Here is a 23,156-nt window from a genome sequence, read left to right on the forward strand (position 1 = left end):
AGCTGCAATGGGTAAGAATTTCCAGAACTAACGAAAGCTACATTCAAACTGAGCAAGAATTAGTAACATGGAACTAAATGAACTGAAGAAAATGATTATAATTTTCGTGACTCTTGTTGGAAATGTTACTTGTTCTCTGATGTTTGCTCTGCCAGATTAAGGAAACTCTCTTAACAGGAGTCTCTATGACTTACAGAAACATGGTAAAACATTCATTTGTGAACAATGATGCATCTAACTTTCCTCTCTACCTCAACCTTCTGAAATTCAAAAGTTCTTTCTTACAAGGTAATTACAGTTGTTTTCCTAAGTTCACTAAGAATCTGTTCTCCTTGTAACAGGACACTATTGAAAGTATTGGTTATTTTACCAAAGCTTTGACTGGAATGTCATATTTCAGAGGGACATACATAGACTCAGATATGACCATACAGCTTTAAGGAACTGAGGTTGCCTTTATGAAACATCAAGCCAGGGGACGCCTGGATGGCACAGTCAGTTAAGCGTCTGACTTCAGCTCAGGTCGTGACCTCATAGTTCGTGAGTTCGAGCCCCGTATCAGACTCTGCACTGATAGCACAAAGCCTGCTAAGATCCTTTGTCACCCTCTCTCTGACCCTCCCCCACTCATCCCCCTCTCTCTTTCTCTCTCCAAAATAAACACACATTTAAAGAAATGAAAAGGAAGCCAGGAAAGCCCTTTGGAACTGTTGGCCTGATACCTTGCTTACAGGTTTCCCAGCAGCCCTACCAGGAGAGTCAGGAATATCACTTCCCAGGAGGTACAGGGACCTCAGGATATTTGGGGGACCTTGAGAAGAGGAATTCACCCACACCTACAGGTATTGCAGGCATGTGTGATGGCAAGTATTTGGCTTGGCTTCTGGCCTGGCTCAGACAAGTTTTCTCCCACTTGCCCATGATTCCTCATAATTAGGATATTGTTGAAGTTAGACATCAAACAAAGAGGGCTTCTTGATGGTTTGATCCCTTAGCCATATATGCCCCAGGGGCCACCTCTATTGATATAAAATTACAAATAGAGGCTTTAGCCAAGCATAAACTATTCATCTTTAAACAGACGCAGCTCAGTTTAAAAAGTGGCCCTCCAAAACAGAATGGCCCTTGGTATCTTAACTGCAGCCCAAGGAGGCACCTATGCTTCATGAAAGCAGAGTGCTATGTATGCACTCCAGGTTATCCAGAAATATTACTCCAGAATTATGGCAGGGTTACCAACTGACATGTGTACTCAAATTAAGGCTATGCAAAAATACTTCCCTCTCTTTAAAAGACTGGTTAAGCCCTGCTTCTCAGGACGACTGGGGTCAACTATAAAGGGTCTCTTTGTTGGACTTCTCATTCTTATAGCCATATTAATACTCATACGTTGCCTTTTCCAAAGTTTCTCTGCTTGGTGCCAAGACTCCATCACTACAATAACTTCAGGTTGACAAATGGTCCTTACCACCACACACATACTTCTTTGGGATCCACATTGGACTCAGCTGCCTCCACTTTTCCTAATTCCCCTATACATTCCTGACTAATCAATGTTGACCCATGACGTAGGGACATCTCTACATCTCTATTCGGCAAGAAGAAGTTACAGAAGATGAGGCCTTCCCCCTGCCTTCAACAACCTTAAAGATTTAAGGTTCAGAATTGTTCAGGGGGTGGCGGGGGGCGAGGTGCCTGGGTCTCTCAGTCAGTTAAGACTCTGACACTTGAGTTCAGCTGAGGTCATGATCTCATGGCTTGTGAGTTCAACCCCACATCGGGCTCAGCAATATGAGAGTGGATGCTGCTTGGGATTCTCTCTCTCCCTCCCTCTCTGCCCCTCCCCTGCTCACTCTATATTTCTCTCAAAGTAAAGAAACTTAAAAAATTATTCATGGGGGAAATGAGGAGGAGCACAAAGGCAAGAGAATCATAGTCAAGATTAAATTCTCTCACAATCTGCAGCACACTGAAAAATCTCTGAGACATGCAGAGTGAGACCCTGCTCAAGGCACTAATGGCACTAAATATTGATGATTGGCTAGAGACTGAAAGCAACCCTGTCTTCACAACAGCCAGACCTCCAGGATCCCATGAGTCTTCTTTAACATGCACAAATCCCTTTAGAGATAGGTTACCTCTAGCCTCTCCACCCCCAAACTTAAAAGTATACAGTTAATTGCTCCTCACTTTCCCAGTGCAGCTCTTCCTTCCAACCGGTCCTGTCCCCATGCTGAAATGAAAACACCTCTTCGCACCATAAAACGTAACAAGAATTCATTCTTGACCATTGGGCTTGATGATCCTGCATCCCCGTAGATGGTGAGGTTAATGTGCACAGGTGCTCAGTACATGGCTTTCTCTCGTCCTCACCACAGTTATGGACACAGGCATGTACATGGAAGGACACCATTTTACTGAAGCAAACCAGTCTAGGTCACACAGCTGATAAGCAGCACAGCTGGATCTCAAACTCTTGGCTCCTGGTCCTGCCCCTAGGAGCCACAAAGGGCTCCCCAGATGGGAAGCTGACACTGGCTTTGGGGACACTACCTCGCCTCCATGAATCATCTCAACTTTTCAAGGCCCCCAACTCTGTTCACTGCTGCATCTTTCCCTGCTCTCTGCTCCACTTATAACTGGGGTGACCCTGGCCACCTGCTAGGCCCTCCCTGCCCAGAACACCTGGGGCCGTCAACCATCTGGGTGTTGTCCCAGGGCTCCCAGGAGAGAAGCTAATGAACTATTTCTCTTAAAATGCTCTCCTCCCTGTGCTGATTCATAGGGGCACATGTATAGCAGCACTTTCAATAATAATTTCAACAAATTATGGAAAGAGCCTAAATGCCCATCAACTGATGAATAAAGAAGATGTGGTATATATATACAATGGAATACTAGTTGGCATTGACAAAGAATAAAATCCTGCCATTTGTAACAATGTGGGTGGAACTGGAGTGTATTATGTCAAGTGAAATAAGTCAGTCAGAAAAAGATATCGTACATTTTCACTCATATGTGGAACTTGAGAAACTTAATGGAGGACCATGGGGGGAGGGAAGGGGAAAATGTAGTTTTGAATAGAAGGGAAGGCAAAGTATAAGAGACTCTTGAATGCAGAGAACTGAGGGTTGATGCGGGGGTGGGGGGAAATGAGTGATGGGCATCGAGGAGGGCACTTGTTGGGATGAGCACTGGGTGTTGTACGTAAACGATGAATCACGGAATCTGCCCCCAAAACAAAGAGCACGCTATATACACTCTATGTTCGGTAACTTGACAATAATTTCAAAAAAAAAAAAAAAGTCAACTATGAATATCAGCAGCCAGACAGTTGCCAGATGTTTCAAGAATACCCACGAGGGAGGATGTTTACATTCATGCCAGTATGGCTTGTCTTTTGTGTGTTCGATACCCATGATCATTGTGCTGACAGCCCCTGCTCTCTTTCAGACAGTGGCCACTCAAAGACATGTACATTTCCCACCAGCACGCATTTTAGTGACCTCACTTCTGAGAGCTGAAGAAACAAATGTTACACATTTTGGAGGCTACTTTCTAGAGTGGTTCATTCGCACAAAATTAAAGCTTCGTATGTGAATTCGTGTGAATTGCATTGTGGGTGTATTTGCTCCTACAGTGCTGGTTAGTCTAGTTTTTGTAAAATGATATGTGTTCTTTTGGGGGCCATATCCAGGACTTTAGCATTCTTTTAGAAATAATTTTCATAGTTCTTATTGATTGATTTAGGTGCAATACTGTGAAATAGGAATGTGAATTCCTTTCATTGGCTACTTGGAGCTGTGTATTCAAGGAACTTAAAATCTCCTAGATGTCATCAGCATAGAGAAGATCACCTGATTAGGCAAATCTTTATTTACTTCAGAAATCTGACACTTCGAGCTGTGATTCAGAATCAAAGTAAACATTGAAAGAAAACCTCAATGTTTTTAGAAAGTGAACTAGAAGTATATTTTGGGGGGAATAACAATCCCAAGTTTATAATAGTCACTACTCCTCTAAGTCCCTATCTGTAAACACCTATCCATATAACATTATCAGTTGTATCTCTAGTACATTTTTTATTGTTACTTTCTCCCATTCTTGCATAAATTTTGGGCATATTTTTGGAGATATTCCAAAGGAGTTTCTTTAGATACTTTACGAATGTACAACAGAAGTCATTGACTTCTTATGTTTAATATTATTGAGTTTTCTATTTTAACCTGGTTTATAAATACTTAATTTATGTTAACTACTTGAAAAATATTAGAATTTGCCTGCCTACCTTCCTACCTTCCTTCCTTCCTTCCTTCCTCCTTCCTTTTTTCTTTATTTCAGGATTTAAAAATAATCCCAGTTCTAAACTTCAGTGTGGAACCTGGGTTTAAAAAGAAAAAGTCAGGGAAATGACGATTTAGTGCATTTTTAAAAAATGTCTGCATTATCAATTTTCAAAATTGCATAGGTTCAATGTTCATTTAGGAAAATGTAAATCGATTTGGGGGTCAAAAATAAGCTATATAGGGGCGCCTGGGTGGCGCAGTCGGTTAAGCGTCCGACTTCAGCCAGGTCACGATCTCGCGGTCCGTGAGTTCGAGCCCCGCGTCAGGCTCTGGGCTGATGGCTCAGAGCCTGGAGCCTGTTTCCGATTCTGTGTCTCCCTCTCTCTCTGCCCCTCACCCGTTCATGCTCTGTCTCTCTCTGTCCCAAAAATAAATAAACGTTGAAAAAAAAAATTAAAAAAAAAAAAAAGCTATATACATTGTGCGTTTTAACGGAAATGTTTGTGAAGTATCATGACTTAAATAGGAAATTCTAATTTTTTCCTATTTTTTAATCCTGTGAATTCATTAGGCAAAATTAAATGATTATTGTGATTTCATTGGAGTATTATTTTAGTATGTATCATGAACACTGGGTTTTTTACTAACAATATGTTTTGACAGCAAACTTAATTTTGTTTCTTCCTCTCTTAGAACCTCGAGAATATCAAGGTAAGAATTCAAGCTTTAGTTTTCTTTGTAATATTTTCTCAGTACTGGTGTTTGATGTGGGTTTTTCTCATGTTTGTTTCTTTTTGAGGAAGAGAGACAAAGTGCGAGTGGGGGAGGGACAGAAAGAGGGAGACACAGACTCCAAGGTGGGCTCCAGGCTCCCAGCTGTTACCACAGAGCCCGATGTGAGGGCAGAACCCACAAAACATGGGATCATTGCCTGACCCAGAGCTGGACACTCAACCAACTGAGCCACCCAGGCACCCCTTGATGTGCATTTTCATTCAACTAGGGATACATATGGTGATTTCTGATGTCTAATTGGCATGTTAACTCTTGAAAATCTTTCTCTTCCCTGTTTGGGGCCTAAGTGACAATGTGGAGGGGAGTTGCCATCCCTTAAGATAAGAGATCACGAGGAGGAACACATCACCAAAGTAGAGGGAATGAAATGAGTGTAATTTTACATAGAAATGGTTAGGAAACACGTGATGATATGAGCCCGAGGTGTGGAGTGAGCACTTTGCCATGACCCGGCTCTTGCTGAAATGTGAAGATAAGAAAACCCTTTTTGAGTCTATCAAGAAGCCTAAGCTTAGAGAAGAAGCCACATATTGCCAGGCAGGGTGTGTGTCACAAGAGAGGTTTAAACCAAGGTTTTGAGTCTGAGGTGCAAGGAGCCGTCCATGCCAGGGAAGAATGAGAAGTGAATGTGACACAAATGGGGGAAATGTACTCTGCATGGGCTCCATAGACTGTGGTGATGCTGTGGTGCTGTCTGTTGAGAGCCAGGGTGGCTGCCCGACACGTAAGGAGCCCTCAAAGGCTGGTGTTCATCCCTTTGAATGCAGTGGTGGTGGTGGGGAGAAGAGTGATCTCAGGGCATGAGAGCTCTCACAGTGGGCCGGCCAATAGAAGTTTGCACTCTGTGGTCAGATAAGAGAATTAATCCCTGTTAGAGGAGTCTGTTCTAGAGCTTACGTGTGCTATCCACCTGTAATTGGGTGCTTCCTGTGTGTTGAATAATATTCCTTTAAGGTTGGAGGGTAATACTCGCACGTCGGGATGAAAAAAGTTTGTCTTCTTGGAATTGCCATTAATCCAGATCCTTCAGCCACTAAGTGTAAAGCTGAGATGGTACCCGTATGTTTGATTCCAAAGACCTTGTCCTCCAGGGCTCCTGGCCTAGGGTTCATGAAAGGCAATCTGTGAGCAGGAGGAAGTCATCCAAGACCTTTGAGTAGTCAGTCAGCAGCAGTTTGAGCTTTCTTTGCGTGGAATTCCAAATAGCACCTGGGGGTGTGAGTGGCTCAAATCCAGACTAAATGAGGTTTTTTTTGTTTTTGTTTGTTCCTTTATTTGCTGGGACCTCTCTGTGTACCTTAATACTTGGAGGAGAGAAATGTAAGTTGATAGGATTTGATTTTTCTGTTTCATCTCTGGTGGTGACTATTTAAAGGGACTGAATTTTCCAAGAAGGGTGCTTCCAGATAAGAGAGAAATTAGCAGAAGATATTTTATTGCATTTCTCCATTTTGGACAATATTTTAAATAGGAATCTCATTGAAATAGGCTTTCTTCGCTTTAAAATGCTGCTGAAACTTGATTTCTTCAGACACACGGGAAAGCTAAACTGTTAGTTACACCCACCTGTCAGGTTATGTGTCTGTGCGGCTAAAACGCTGGGATTATTCGATATAACTGGTTTGGTAACAACCTCAGAAATTGTTTTTATCTCCTTTTAGTTAGTTTACAGCAAACAACCACGAAGATCAATAATTTTAAGAAAGAAAACAAAGAACTTGCTGAAGATATATCCACTTGGGAATAGAAGGTAGCATTGCCCTTTCAAATATTTTGTGTGATTTCATTTTGGTTACTTCCACTCTGGTAGAGCATCCTACTGACCTATTTCATGTGTTCTATAAACAGTCCCAATTGAAGACAAGCTTCACAAATGTAAAGAGCTACCTCTCTATTTGTGAAAGGAGTCACACATTAGTAAACAGGTTTATCTAGCATTATGGTTTTTTTTTTTTTTTTTGAATTCTGATTCCTTTTCCATGTTTTGTAAAACAATGATTTAAAGAAACATCTTCAGGAAACTAAGAGAGAACGGAAGTTTCTCTCTGATGAAGCTCTTAAATGGAAGGTAAGAATCCCTTCTTTGCCTAGATTGCATTCTAAAAACACAAGTAAAATAATGAATTATTATTACTCATTCAACAGGGTTTGTTAAAGGAGAACATCAAAAAAGTTGAGCACTTTAATGAAAATTTAAAGAATACCCTTCAAAGTGTACATGCTACCTTGCTATCTCAGAGAGAGAGAGGAATGTGAAGAATCAGGAAGTGCTAAGACTTGGCTGCTGAGTTTTACTGTAATTTGGCTTTGGAGAGTTTTTTCATTGGGTGAGGTGAGCACAGCGATTAGCTTGCCATTTACCACAGTAGAGAGCGGGCCTCTGGGAGTCCAACCTCCTGTGCAGGGACCTGGAATTTCACTATGACCACCATGATGACTTTTGCCATTTCAAGGACTAGAACTTATCTTTTATGTTCACAACTAATTATCACATCATTCAGCTCTGCCCTCTAAGATATATAGAAAATTCTCAAAGATAGTTGAGAGATAAAGGGCAACAGCTGAAGTGTATAGTCCCTTCCTTTTTTTAAAAAAAAATTTTTAAATTATTCTTTATTATTATTATTATTATTATTATTATTATTTTACTGAGAGAGGGCATGCAAGTGGGAGAGAGAGGCAGAGGGAAAGAGAGAGGATCTTAAGCAGGATGCACACTCATCGTGGAGCCGAACACAGGGCTAGATCCCATGATCCTGGAGTCATGACCTGACCTGAAATCAAGAGTCTGACACTCAACTGACTGAACCACTCAGGTGCGTCATAGTCTCTTCATTTCGTAATGCTGAACAGTGAATTTTCAACATGAATGGGGAAAAAGTGTGTGTGTGTGTGCACACACACACACATACATATGTACATAAATATATATATTCCAACAAGAAAACCATTTATAAGCTATCTGACGTGAACTATTTCCCACCATCTTTATCTTCTCCTAGTTATATTTATGCCTCAAGGTCTTTGTTTATTGCAATGCACAATCCTGTTGTGTTAGGTGCACTCAAATTTTTGTGCAATCATTACTTATGGAAAGTGTTTTTCTCTTATCTGTCTTACTTAAAAATTCAAGATGAAAATGGTGAATTCGAGCATGTAGAGTTGAGAGTCTTGAGGTCCAATAACTGTCAACTGGAAAGTATGCTGTCTGTTGCGGAGAAATCCCCATATTGGTGACAATGACTTTGCATTGGAAAGGGAAAGAGTGCCTTCCTGCCTTCACGGTTCTTGCCCTTTTCCTATCTCACCAAAAACAAGTCTCAGGTCATGTGCACACTTAGAAAGCAAATCCATGTTTGTACAGAAAATAAAAAGGCCCTGGAAGACAAGTGTAATGCATTGAGGTCTGTGAAAGCAACCAAAGAAGGAAAAGTCAAACAGCTGAAGGACAAAGCAGGCATCCTTGAAGAATTCTGTGAAGGAAGAAGAGTGGCTATAGAAGAGTAAAGTGTTCATGTGAGAACTATCACAAGTACTGTTGTATGAATGAATGTGGCAGTCAGTAGAGATAATTAAATTTCTTTTGGAACTGGGTCCAGAGTATTTTTGCCAAATGCATTCAGAATTGTGCCTGTCCTTCTTACCTTGCTTTCTGTCACCCGCATTTTCCTTTCTGTCCTAAGTGCTTGTCACACATTGTGTCATGTATTTGGGGTGGAAGAGGGAAGGTATCAGCATTAATAACATTGATGTCTGGATCTGCTTGGGATCCATTTCCATTGGCGCATGGGTTTCAGTCCCATCACGTTGTCTTGTCATCCAGGAATTAGGTCATTTTTGGTCAGGACCAGACATAGGTCAAGAATGTGTAGGGAAAAAATTAATTATCTTGATGCAGAAATAATAGAAATTTATTTCTGGAAAGTGGGTAGGGGTGCCAGTAGTACTGGATCCCTGCATCAATTCTGCTAGTGAGATTGTTCACAGCAGGCCCAATTCCTAAGGAAGCTGAGTTATTTCATGTCCCCTGATTTTTTAAGTGTAACTGCTCTGAGTCTTCACCAAAGCCCACAGCTTCACTAGGGCTCATCTTTGCTGGCCGCCTCTGAACTACACGTTTCCTTCTAAGTCCGTGCCCATAAAGTTGTTCACCTATTTTGCAGTTCAGCTGTCTGTCCCCAAGTTCATTCATGAGTCCTGGGGAGATTGGTTCCCACTGCCAGGCTGGCTTTGTCCTGGGATTCCTTCTTCTCCATCTTGGTCACATGTGTCTTCATGGGGTCATTAGAAATTTGGTGCATTCGCTCACATGTTTCCTCCTTTGTACAGTATTTCCTTTTGTTCTCAGGAGGAGATCAGGGCCTTTAGAGTCCCTCATTCACATTGAAAAGGAAATACTTCCTTCTCTTCCCTGGAGACTCAGCTTCTGTTAGTCCTTCCCACACCTGGGGTGGAGCCTGCTCTGTCTCACTGGCATCTTGTTTTTATCATTTCTAAGCTCTTTTGGGAAGCACGTACAGCACCCTGGCCACCTTTCTATTTTCAATCCCTTACAACAGAACCACTACATTCCAGCCACTCCAGAAAGCATTTGTTGAAGGACTGCCTGAGATGCCGGAAGGAAATGCATGTGCCTTTCTCTGTCTAGAGGTTTGGTGTCAGTTTCTAGGAGTCTTTCAATTTTGCATGTGACTCTTGAATACATCCATTACCAAGTTGAAACCCTTTAAAGCAACACCATGAACAAAATAGTCTGAGGGCAACACAGCAAGCCAGCCTTTCTAAGCATTTCCCTTTGCTGCCTTCACTGTCAATGAACTGAGTCTTGTTCAAGTACATTGGCTCCATGAAGTTGATAGTTTTCCATCTGAAATCTGTTTCCTGGAGATAAACCCAGACTGTGTGACAGTTCATATCAGGTTCTACTTCAGGAGATGTTGCTGCTCTAAGATTGGCCTTTTCCTCCACCAGGATATGTGAAGGTGGACACAGGGGTTGTACTCCTGGCTCTAGCGATGTCTGGGAGGGAGCTGCAATGTTGGGGAAGCCATACCTGGCAGGTCGTCTTTCAAGGTGATTGTCTGTGTCAGGGTACAACTTCTGGACTGAGAATCAGGGCTCCCCATGGAGGTGTGAGACTAGTGATGATCCCTTGCTTCATCCTAATGGGTATGGTTGGTCAGACACGGTTTTTCATGCTGAACTAAAATGAGCCTTCACCATTTCAAACAAAAGACCAGCTCTGGGAAGGCACAAAGTGCAATGTTATTTGATGACTTTATGATGAAGGAGAGGAAACAGGTCTGAGAGCAGAGACATGGCAGCAGGCAGAGGCTTAATTTTGTTTAACTTAAATGGGGTGTTCAGTTCATTTCTCTCACTGTGTTGTCAGTCCGTGCATTTATGGGTGAGGTGGGGGAAGGGATATTTGCATCTAGGCCTTCAAGAGTGCTGGGAGGTAAAAAGGCAGAATTTGTGGACCTTGGCTCCTGGACTGTGTATATGTCTTTCCCATCTTAGGAAGCTGAAAATGACACAGTGTGAACTGGCGGCAAAGAAGAATCAGCTGGCAGCTGCAGGGAAAATGTGAAAATAGCTATGAAAGAAATAAACAAGTACAAGTGAGTTCAGCTACTAATTACCAGCAGCTCATGAACCTCTCTTCATTTTTTTTGTTTCTAACCTTTTTACAAGGTTAAAAGTCTATGTTTAGACTCAACATACTAATATAAACAAAACTTCAGAGGACATATGCATAGATTATTAACAGATAAAAAGGTAAGATTTAGAAAGAACAAAACAATTAACTTCATCAACATTTCCAGATTTCAAGCAATGGCCAGACTGTGTGGAAACTTCATCCATGCCAACGTTCCTGGGGGGTGGTGTCAAGTATCATAATCTGTAGGAAAGCAGTGTGTCTTAGAATGAATCATACCATCAACATGGTAGTGCCATTTCATGGCCCTGGTCTTTGCAACCCTAGGAAACGTGGTGAAGATCTAAGTGAAAGGACGAAAGAGCTTTATGATGAAAGACACTTGTCACATGATGAATTAGGGCACAATTGAAAGGGGGAAGGAATTATGTGAACTCTGAACCCTACAGTCATGGAATGAGTTAGGAAAGGATGGAACAACAGTTTTGATCCTATTGTACATTTACAATCATGTGAAAAGTGTTTCATGTGTAAAATTGTATTAAGGGACACATAGGAGGATGATGAGAACATGGGCAGATTATTGAAAATCATACCCAATATTGGGCCTTATCTGACAAAAGCAACTATAACTCACAGGCAACAAAATGGACAAAGACAAGAACAGCTTCAGCAGGCAGAACTCACCTTCAGACACCAGGGACCCTAAGCTCTGCCTGACATATTGAACCCTTAGTACCTCATGTGGGTGAGTGTAGTGGCCCTTGGAATTCCTAAACATGGACTTTTCATTGTTGCTTTTCAGATCGCAGTTCATGAGAAGAATGCTCAGGACAACTGGGTAAGTGTTTCCTTTTTTCCTCCTCTCCCTCTTTGGCACACAGTCTGGCACGACTGAAGGTGGATGTGTTTTTCTCCCCCAGGTCAAGCCTCAGATCTGGGAGAGGGAAATGGCAGAGCAGAGCCGGGAGGTCGCCCGCTTGAAACACAGGTGTGGGAGCGTGACATGAGTTTTTATGGGTGTTTTGAGGGATGACAGCTGTGTTGTTTAGTGTTAGTCAGAGGACGTGGCATTGCAACTCTTATAGAAGTCCATTCTTTTTCTGTATCCAAGACTGGATGGGATGGAAGGAAAGAGGCTGCTTGAGGGATACAGGAGGCAGAGACCAATGCCTGGAAGTCCAGAGACGCAGAACCCTCCGAGGAGAGGTAAGGAGCAGATGGTGATGTGCAGCAGCCTAATTTCTGCGGCAAAGCCTTTTCCTGTGGGTGATCATCGTGTGTCCTGGACAGAACCACAATTACTACCTAAAGACAGCAGGTGGTCTGAAGGGGTGACAGGAGGGTGTTCTCCTCTGGTGCCCCAGCCAGCGGAGCACCTGTCCCTGTGACTGGTGGAGCTCAGGCCCCTCCCCTGACTGCGGACCCTCCCACCACCTCCAGCATCCCCTAGCTAAAGAGAGGAGCCTGGAGGGGATGATGGGACATGGGCCTTAGCTTTCTTCCCACCTTGACGCAATGTGAAGACTTTATTTTAGTTTTGTTTGAGGAGAAGTTCATTTCGTTACTATTTTTAACGTTGTCATTTTTATTTTATTTTTTTCTTGAACCATAGCCCTACGTTCCTAAATTCAGGCTCCATATAGCTTTGTCCTCTGATGTTATCAGGGCAAGTCTGCAGCTTCACTGCTAAATACCCATCGTTTTTCTTTTCTCGTTTATATATTAGTATAAGTACATTTCTATTCAGATATAGTTATATAATAATTTCCAATGTAGAAGGCAGCTTATAGATAAGCGAAAAGACTGAACAATCCACCTGGAGCCTGAAGAAACATACCCAGGTTGAGCATTCCCTGATGATACACCCCAATCAGTATTCTCCATTTACCCTTTTTTAAAGCTCATTTATTTTGAGAGAGAGAGAGAAGAGAGAGAGAGAGAGAGAGAGAGAGAGAGAGAGAGAGAGAGTGTGTGTGTGTGTGTGTGTGTGTGTGTGTGTGTGTATGTGCGCGCGTCTGTGAGGAGCAGAGAGAGAGGCGGGGAGAGAGAATCTCAACACCGTCAGGGTGGAGCCGGATGCAGGGCTCGAACTCACAAGCTGTGAGATCATGACCTGAGCCAAAATCAAGAGTCAGATGATTAACTGACTGAGCCACCCAGGCATCCTTATTTTTATTCTTAATCTGTAATGAAATGGTGATTTCCCATAATGTATACTGAGAAACCTCTGTTTAGGTGATGACTTCTAGATTGCTAGTTGAGCCTGACCTGTCTACAGTTATTTGATTAATTGCGAAAAACATGAACTAGGGCACGGTGAGGTCTTTATCAAGGTGAGGGGATGGTTCTCCCCCTTATCCTTGGGGGTCACCTGAGGCATGTGGGATACCCTCTGCCTCTGGCCAAGGACCTGTGTGTAGGGAACAGCTTAAGATATTGGAGGAATGAGGTGAGGGCTTCTTTTAATTTCACACAGTCCACTAAAGTAGAATAAACCTCTATCCCTTCCAGGGTCCTTAGCAGATCCAGAAACTGGTGCAACCTCTGTGAGTTACAGCAGCTCTGACTGTAGGAAGAATGCAGACAAGGACAAGGTAAATCCTGGGACCATTTTCAGTTGTAACACTTTCGGGAAACCCTCATCTGTCTGTACAGCACGCTCTCCTGGCCTAGTCTCGTTTTGTGTGTTGTGTGATATGCCTGCTTGTTATTTGTTTTCCAAATGCACACTCTTAACCTAGGAGCCTACAAGCTTCTCTATTTTCAGCCTGTCATCTTTTTGTGGTAAGTTTAGAAGCCCAAAGGGCTTAGAGGCTGAGTACCCTAAAACTTTACCATGTGTTTCTGGAAATAACGAGAGGAGGATGACCCCATATTCCAAACAGACGTCTCCTGGCCTGGGTCACCCCTGCCAGACCTCAACTCTGTGGGAACAGTGTGGCTGCTGTGTCTTCCTTTCTTGATTCTGGCTAGGAGATTAACCTGCTAGAAAGTCTACTGTATTGTTTAAAATTGAAAAATGCAAAACCCCATCATTACTCCAACTTTTTATTTTGAGCCCTGTGCAATTTAAAAATTTTTTTAATATTTATTTATTTCTGAGACAGAGAGAGACAGAGCACGAGTGGGGAAGGAGCAGAGAGAGAGGGAGACACAGAATCAGAAGCAGGCTCCAGGCTCTAACCTATCAGCACAGAGCCCAACGCGGGGCTTGAACTCACAAACCTTGAGATCATGAACTGAGCTGAAGTCAGTCACTCAACCGACTGAGCCACCCAGGTGTCCCTGTGCCCTGTGCGATTCAGAGTGGTCTTAGACAAAGTCATTATCATCACTCATCACCTTCCCGTCTTTGTTGGTAAATGAGTTGTCTGGAATCCTTCCAGCTATACCTTAGGTAAAAATAACCTGAACATTGTGTCCTTCGATTGTGTTCATATGAGCAGTTTCTGGTTGTGTCCCCAGTCACTGTTAGAGCTGATACAGTCTCATGACACATCCCAGGAGTTTTATACCAGAAATCAAAACACACTTGAATTAATTCTGTCATGTGAATTTTTACCTCTTGTTCTCTGTAGGACTTAATTACTCTGTGTCCTGTAGTATGCTTAAAATCAGAATTCCCTATGAATTAAGATGAACACATCTGAGCTTTGGAGACATTCACCACAAGTCACTTGTTCCTTACAGAAGACTCTCATTCCCCTGCAAGATCCCAGGCATCCTCCACTCCCCAGAGGTCTCAGAGGCCTTTGACAACACTTCAAGAGGGAAGACTCTTTTCAGGGAGAGGAGCAGAGGAGGCAAAGTGAGGGTCCAGCTGCAGAACTTTTCGTCAGGAGTGGCTGTGATTCCACGAGCAGAATATGAGCCATTTATTTGCACTCAATTTGTTGTGTTCCTAATATATCAAAAACAGAGCATCAGGAGTCACTGCAGAGGACGGATGCAGGGTGAACTGGGACATAGATGCCTGCCTGTCTGGAGAATGCTGCTTCATTACTATGTAATTACTTCTGTTAACCCTCTAGGACGGGACCCTTGCCATTTTACTTCCGCAGACATGGGCAGTGATGTGTGGTGACAGCAGTTCCACCTCTTGCATCTACTACCCCAAGCTGAAGGTGGTATCCAGTGGCAGGGACAGAGTTTTCAGGTACTGATGCTACACTCTTGGATCCTGTTGGCAGAGAAGGTGGCAGGTGCTGACACGTTCTTCTCTGGGTTAAAGCTGCTTTGGGTATTGGTTCTCTTTTCTGGCATATGCACGTAGCTGTCACTTCTGTTCTCCAGGACAGTGTGGATCCATGGGGACTTCCTCCATTAACTGGAAGATTCTGCAGACAAGGACCCTAGACGCACCCCCATGGGCTATTCAGCACATCCACCTCCTGAACCTTGGTGGCCCTGGGGTCACTCTGAACCCTCCACCAGCAACACTTGGTAAGATGATCTGAGCGGTATGAGTTGACTTGTAAAGCACACTCATTTTTGTTGGTGTTAGGTCTTTGGCCAAGGTGCAGAGGTGGTACCACAGACCATTATGATGCAAGGGGAATGTGTCTGCCGCCATTACCACATTCCTTGTGTTTCATGATCGACATATCATCTTTCTGTCATTTCCTCCACTCTGTGTTGGTACAGGTGTCTCTCATGGATAAGGAATGGGGCTGTATGCAGAAAAGCAGACATAGCGGTTCATTAGAAATGCCCTGCCCACGGGCTGGGCTCTGTGAGGCATGAGGCACAGCCTAATGTATATCCATGTACTCGAGCCCCAGCCATCCATCATTGTTTGATGAGTGATGAAAACATCTGAATCAAGGCTTTTACAGGTCTTCGTCAGGGTTTACAGGATGGGTCTTCCACTTCTTGGGGATCACCTGAGGGATGAGGCACACCCTCTGCATGTGATTTGTGATCTGACTGGAGCAAAGAGTTTAAGTTGTGTGAGGAATGTGAGGAGGGTTTTTTTGTTTTGTTTTGTTTTGTTTTTAATCCCCCAACAGTCTACTCAAATCAGAGTAAATGTCCATCCCATCCAGGGCCTTTAGCATATCCAGGAGCTGGTGTCACCCCCGTGAGTGATACCAATACTGACTCTACCAAAAGTGCCGAGAAGTACAAGGGAAATGCTCTGGCCATTTTCAGTTCTAAGTCTCTCCTGACACCCACATCTTTCTGTACAGCACACTCTCCTGCCAATGTCTCTGGTTTCTGTGTCATATGATATGTCTGCTTGTTTTTTTATGTTCCAAATGCACAACCTTTACCGAATAGTCTACGGGCTTCTCTACTGGCCACCTGGCATCTCTTTGTGTAAGTTTACAAGTTAAGTGTGCTTAGGGGTGAGGACCTTAGGGCTTTTCCAGTGTGTTCCTGGAAATAAGCCAAGGTGGATGATCCCACACTCCACTTGGAAGTCTCCTGGCTTGCCTCATTCTTTCTGGATCTCCTCAATGTGGCATCACTGCTCTTGCTGTTTCTTCCTCTCCTGTTTCTGTCAAGGGTTTTAATGTGTTCAGAAAATCTGTGGATATCTCTACAATCTGAAAATGCAAACTCCCTTCACTGCAACTTATATTTTTGTATGTGTCATATAGAGTGGTCTTAGCGTAACTTTCATATCCATCAGCATTCAATCTTTTTGTGGTAAACATGCTGTCCAGAATCCCTTCAGGTGTGCCCTGGGTATGAACATTCTGAACTATAAGAGGTGACATACTTGTTGTAGAAAACACGCACTGAAAGTTAAGTTGTGAAGAGAAAAAAATCCAAAATGACCTGTGTGGCAAGTCCCCACCATGGTCTTCACTTGGGTTCACATGAGCAGGTTCTGTGGTGTCCTGTGTCACAGGTACGGGTAAAACACGGAAATTTACACCAGAAATCAAAGTGCATTTGTGTTAATTTTGTTAATTAGAATTTTAGCTTATATTTTTAGAGGACAAAAGTACCCTGCAAATTTTACTCTACTTAAGCTGAGAAGTACCTCTGAATTAAAATAAATTAGCTGAGCCCAATTAACATGTATAGGCGAAGTGTTTCTCTAAGAGCATGCTTTTTTCCAGATTCTCTGCAGGACCTCAGGCTCCCTATCGCTCCATGTGTCTCTGTGCCACTGGATAGCACTTCCAGAGAGGAGGAGACCCTACTGTCAGGAGAGCAGCAGATCGGGCACAGGCGGGGGCTTAGAGGCAGAGCTTTGAGCCACAAGGGCTATGATTCCCTGGGTGGAAACTGGGACTGTCATTCCTTCTCATTCTATAGTTCTTCACATACACAGTAAGCAGCCTTTGTGGCGGAGGGGTATAAACGGTGGGGGGTGACTGTGGACTTAGGTGTCTTCCTATGGGGAGTATGCTATTTTATTAATTTAGTATTCACTCCATAAATCCTCTAGGAAAAGAGCCCTTGCTCTTTTCACAGTGGTCACAAAGAGGGGACAAAGGAGCTGGGACAGAGGAGCTGGGTGGCACCATTTCCCTCCTCTGCCCCCCAGCATAAACACAGAGCCACCTACCGGAAACAAGGCAATTCCCACACTGACTGCCTAACCTGCTTACACCAAGCCCCACCTTCCTGTGCTCTGGCGAGACTGGCCTTCTAGGTCAAGCTTGCCTCGGTCCCAGAGGAGCTGGCCCCTTCTCCAGAAGACCAGCAGAAGCCCCTGACCACAGCACCTCTCTTGACCAGACAGTTGTGCAGGGCTTCACTTCTAGTGGCAGTCGTTCCAAGTCTCATTTAACAAGCAGATCAGAGCAGACCTAGATAAAACTCCCCACGTTCCGGCCAAGGACCATACATTGCCCATACGACTGGCCTGAAGGATAGTGCAGCCAGAACACAAAACAGTGCACGCAACACACACCACAGTCACTCCCTGATGTGCCTGGCCCTGGACACTAGATGACATCCTCTTCATAAAGCCATTTATCTCACAGGCAGGTAACATAAGGAGCTTTTGGAACACAGAGAAGGCAAATACTCAGCCAAAATGCCAAGACAAGAGGAATGCATCCCAAATGAAGGAACAAGATAAGGTTATGGCCAGAAAATGGAAGGAACACTTCCAAACTCATTCTATGAGGCCAGCATTGTCTTGAGTCCAAAGTGGACAAAGATTCCACTAAAAAGGAGAACTACAGACCAATTTCCCTGATGAAACTGAATGCAAAAATTCTCACAAAAAATAAGCAAACCAGATCCAACAATACATAAAAAGAAGTATTCACCATAATGAGGTGGCGTTTTTTCCTGGGATGCACAGCTGATTCAATATCTGCAAATCAAGTGATGTGATACATCACATTAACCAAAAAAAGGATAAGAACCACATGATGCTCTCAATAGATGCAGAAAAAGCATTTGACAAAATACAGCCTTCTTTCTTGATGAAAAAACCCTCACGAAAGGAGGGATAGAAGGATCGTGCCTCAACATCATAATGTCCATATGTGAAAGTCCCAAAGCTAATATCATCTTCAATGGAGAGAAACTGAGAAGCTTTCCCCCTAAGGTCAGGAACATGACAAGGACTAAAACATAAATTAAAAAAAAAAAAAAAAAGAAACAGTACAAGAGATGAAGATGGACACTATCTCATAATAAAGAGGACAATCAAACAATAAGATCCAACGATTGTAAATTTTTATGCATCCAACATGCAATCACCAGATATATGAAAGAATTAACAACAAACATAAAGGAACTCATTTATAATAATGATAGTAGAGGACTTTAACACATTACTTACATCAAAGGACACATCCTCTAACAGAAAATCAACAAGGAAACAGTGGCTTTGAATGACACACTGGACCAGATGGGTTTAACAGATATATTCAGAACACTCCATACTAAAATGGCAGAATACACATTCTTTTCAAGTGCACATGGGACATTCTCCAGAATCGATCACATTCTAGGTTACAAATCAGGCCTCAACAAGTACACAAAGATGAGATCAGACCAAGCATCTTTTCTGACCACAAAGCTAGGAAATGTGAAGTCAACCACAAAAAAAAGGGGGTGGGGGAACCACAAATAAAGGGAGGTTAAACAACATGCTACTAAATGAATGGGCCAACCAGGAAATCAATGAGAAAATACACTGAAACGAATGAAAATGAAAATACACTGGTAAAAACTTTAGAATGTGGCAAAAGCAGTCCTAAGACAGTATATAACAATACAAGCCTACCTTAAAAAGCAAGAAAAAATCTCAAACAATCCAAACTTACAATTAAAGGACGATAAAAAGAACAATCCAAGGCTAAAGACAGCAGAAGGAAGGAAATAATAAAGATTAAAGCAGAAATAAGTGATACAGAAACAAAAAACAGTAGACCAAGTCAGTGAAACCAGGGGCTGGTTCTTTGAAAACAGTTATCAACTTGAAAACCTCCTAGCCAGACTTATCACAAAGAAAAAAGAAAGAATTTAAATAAATAAAATCACAAATAAGAGGGGAGAAATAACAGTCAACACCACAGAAATACAATTAGAAGACAATATTATGAAAAACTAAATGCAAACAAATTGGACACTCTGAGAGAAATGGATAAATTCATAGAAACACATAAACTACCAAAACTGAAATAGGAAGATATAGAAAATCTGAAACCAGAAAGAAATTGAATCAGTAATGTAAAAAATATCTCCCCAAACACAAGAGTTCAGGGCCAGATGGCTTCACTGATGAATTCTACCAAATATTTAAGGAAGAGGTAATATCTATTCTTCTCAAATTATTACAAAAAATAAAAAAGAAGGAAAACTTACAAATTCATGTTATGAGACCATCACTACCCTGATACCAAAACCAGATAAAAACGAAAACGGGCGCCTGGGTGGCTCAGTCGGTTGAGCGTCCGACTTCGCCTCAGGTCATGATCTCACAGTCTGTGAGTTCGAGCCCCACATCGGGCTCCGTGCTGACAGTTCAGAGCCTGGAGCCTGTTTCGGATTCTGTGTCTCCCTCTCTCTCTCTGACCCTCCCCCGTTCATGCTCTGTCTCTCTCTGTCTCAAAAATAAATAAATGTTAAAAAAAAAATTAAAAAAAACGAAAACTGCAGGGGCACCTGGGTGGCTCGGTCGGTTGACTGTCCAACTCTTAATTTCTGATTAGGTCATTGTCTTGCGGTTCATGGGTTCAAGTCCCACATTGGACCTGCGCTGACAGTGCAGAGCCTACTCAGGATTCTCTCTCTCCCTGTCTCTCTGCCTCTCCCTCACTTTTATGTACTCTATCTCTCTAAGTAAATAAATAAACATTTGAAAATATGTTTTTAAAAATTTTTAATAAAAGTGAACGCCAATACCCTGATGAGCATGTATGCAGAAATTCTCATTAAATACCTTCAAATGAAATTCAACAATACATTAACAGAACCATTTCCCATAATCAAGTGGGATATATTTCTGGGCTGCAAGGGTGGTTCCACACGCACAGATCAATCAACATGATGCACCACAGTAAGAGAAGAAAGGATAAGAAAAATAAGATGCTTTCAACAGATGCAGAAAAAGCAACTGGCAAAATGTCACATCCATTCATGATAAAAACCCTCAGCAAAGTAGATTGAGACTCAACACACCTGCACATAATAAAGGTCATCTATGAAAAACCCACAGCTAATCTCATCCTGAATGAGGAAAAATTGAAAGCTTTTCCTCTAAGGTCAGGAACAAGACAGAGATGTCCCCTCTCACCACTGTTATTCCACATAGTACTGGAAGTCCCGGACATAGCAATCAGACAACAAAAAGAAATAAAAGGAATCCAAATCAGCAAGGAAGAAGTAGAACTTTTGCTATTTGTAAATGACATGATGCTCCATACAAAAAACATGAAAGAATCCCATAAAAATTGCTAGAATTGATATATGAATTCCACAAGTCACAATATACAAAAATCAATGTACAGAAATCTATTGCATTTCTATAAACGAATCATGAATTAACAGAAAGAGAAATTAAGGAATCAATCCCATTGACAGGTGCACCAAATACCACAAGATACCAGGAATAAACCTAAGCAAAGAGGTGAAAGGCCTGTACTCTCAAGGCTATGAAACGCTGATGAAAGAAATGGAAGAGGACACAAAGAAATGGAAATACATTTCATGTTCATGGATGGGAAGAACAAATACTGTTAAAATGCCTACTCTCCTCAAAACAATCTATACATGTAATGAAATCCCTATGACATTAACAAAATTTTTTTAAATATATGAAATTTATTGTCAAATTGGATTCCATATAACACCCAGTGCTCATCCCAACAGGTGTCCTCCTCAATGCCCATCACCCACCCTTCCCTCCCTCCCATCCCCCATCAACCCTCAGTTCATTCTCAGTTTTTAAGAGTCTCTTATGGTTTGGCTCCCTCCCTCTCTAACTTTTTTTTCCCCTTCCCCTCCCCCATGGTCTTCTGTTACGTTTCTCAGGATCCTCATAAGAGTGAAAACATACGGTATCTGTCTTTCTCTATATGGCTTATTTCACTTAGCATCACACTCTCCAGTTCCATCCACGTTGCTACAAAGGGCCATATTTCATTCTTTCTCATTGCCACGTAGTACTACATTGTATATATAAACCACAATTTCTTTATCCATTCAACAGTTGATGGACATTTAGGCTCTTTCCATAATTTGGCTATTGTTGAGAGTACTGCTATAAACATTGGGGTACAAGTGCCCCTATGCATCAGCACTCCTGTATCCCTTGGGTAAATTCCTAGCAGGGCTATTGCTTCGTCATAGGGTAGGTCTATTTTTAATTTTTTGAGGAACTTCCACACTGTTTTCCAGAGTGGCTGCACCAGTTTGCATTCCCACCAAAAGTGCAAGAGGGTTTCTGTTTCTCCACATCCTCTCCAGCATCTATAGTCTCCTGATTTGTTCATTTTGGCTACTCTGACTGGCGTGAGGTGGTATCTGAGTGTGGTTTTGATTTGTGTTTCCCTGATGAGGAGCGACGTTGAGCATCTTTTCATGTGCCTGTTGGCCATCCGGATGTCTTCTTTAGAGAAGTGTCTCTTCATGTTTTCTGCCCATTTCTTCACTGGATTATTTGTTTTTCGGGTGTGGAGTTTGGTGAGCTCTTTATAGATTTTGGATACTAGTCCGTTGTCCGATATGTCATTTGCAAATATCTTTTCCCATTCCGTTGGTTGCCTTTTAGTTTTGTTGGTTGTTTCCTTTGCTGTGCAGAAGCTTTTTATCTTCATAAGGTCCCAATAGTTCATTTTTGCTTTTAATTCCCTTGCCTTTGGGGATGTGTCAAGTAAGAGATTGCTACGGCTGAGGTCAGAGAGGTTTTTTCCTGCTTTCTCCTCTAGGGTTTGGATGGTTTCCTGTCTCACATTCACGTCCTTCATCCATTTTGAGTTTATTTTTGTGAATGGTGTGAGAAAGTGGTCTAGTTTCAACCTTCTGCATGTCGCTGTCCAGTTCTCCCAGCACCATTTGTTAAAGAGACTGTCTTTTTTCCATTGGATGTTCTTTCCTGCTTTGTCAAAGATTAGTTGTCCATCCGTTTGTGGGTCTAGTTCTGGGGTTTCTATTCTATTCCATTGGTCTATGTGTCTATTTTTGTGCCAATACCATGCCGTCTGGATGATTACAGCTTTGTAGTAGAGGCTAAAGTCTGGGATTGTGATGCCTCCTGCTTTGGTCTTCTTCTTCAAGATTACTTTGGCTATTCGGAGCCTTTTGTGCTTCCATATGAATTTTAGGATTGCTTGTTCTGGATTTGAGAAGAATGATGGTGCAATTTTGACTAGGATTGCATTGAATGTGTAGATAGCTTTGGGTAGTATTGACATTTTAACAATATTCATTCTTCCAACCCATGAGTACTGAATGTTTTCCCATTGCTTTATATCTTCTTCAATTTCCTTCATCAGCTTTCTATAGTTTTCAGCATACAGATCTTGTACATCTTTGGTTAGATTTATTCCTAGGTATTTTATGCTTCTTGGTGCAAGTGTGAATGGGATCAGTTTCTTTATTTGTCTTTCTGTTGCTTCATTATTCGTGTATAAGAATGCAACGGATTTCTGTACATTGAATTTGTATCCTGCAACTTTGCTGAATTCATGTATCAGTTCTAGCAGACTTTTGGTGGAGTCTATCGGATTTTCCATGTATACTATCATGTCATCTGAAAAAAGTGAAAGCTTGACTTCATCTTTGCCAATTTTGATGCCTTTGATTTCCTTTTGTTGTCTGATTGCTGATGCTAGAACTTCCAACACTATGTTAAACAACAGCGGTGAGAGTGGACATCCCTGTCGTGTTCCTGATCTCAGGGAAAAAGCTCTCAGTTTTTCCCCATTGAGGATGATGTTAGCTGTGGGCTTTTCATAAATGGCTTTTATGATGTTTAAGTATGTTCCTTCTAT

At 42.2% G+C, this 23,156-nt stretch overlaps 2 protein-coding genes across 9 annotated transcripts in view; one reads left to right on the forward strand and one right to left on the reverse strand.

Annotated features, from left to right (window-relative positions):
- The window catches only part of LOC147583540 (uncharacterized), a 384,087-nt gene that overhangs the window by 42,170 nt on the left and 318,761 nt on the right, over positions 1-23,156 (reverse strand). The gene's annotated exons all lie outside the window — the stretch shown is intronic.
- LOC147583543 (transport and Golgi organization protein 1 homolog) overlaps positions 8,219-23,156 on the forward strand; it is a 47,443-nt gene continuing 32,505 nt past the window's right edge. Inside the window, exons 1-7 of one of the 7 annotated variants that reach the window (XM_086681178.1) lie at positions 8,219-8,597; positions 10,602-10,702; positions 11,380-11,437; positions 11,543-11,581; positions 11,664-11,731; positions 11,855-11,949; positions 13,255-14,252. In XM_086681178.1, the coding sequence (XP_086537304.1) occupies positions 10,680-10,702; positions 11,380-11,437; positions 11,543-11,581; positions 11,664-11,731; positions 11,855-11,949; positions 13,255-13,484 (513 nt within the window). In that variant the 5' untranslated portion in view covers positions 8,219-8,597; positions 10,602-10,679 and the 3' untranslated portion in view covers positions 13,485-14,252. Of the gene's footprint in view, positions 8,598-9,258; positions 10,212-10,465; positions 11,438-11,542; positions 11,582-11,663; positions 11,732-11,854; positions 11,950-13,254; positions 14,253-16,814; positions 16,967-23,156 lie in introns of those variants that run through there. The other 6 variants (XM_086681169.1, XM_086681146.1, XM_086681137.1 and 3 more) reach the window with 6 other exon arrangements.

Source organism: Puma concolor, chromosome A2 (assembly GCF_028749965.1).
Source record: "Puma concolor isolate L17-30 chromosome A2, mPumCon1.1.hap2, whole genome shotgun sequence".
Classification (NCBI taxonomy): domain Eukaryota; kingdom Metazoa; phylum Chordata; class Mammalia; order Carnivora; family Felidae; genus Puma; species Puma concolor.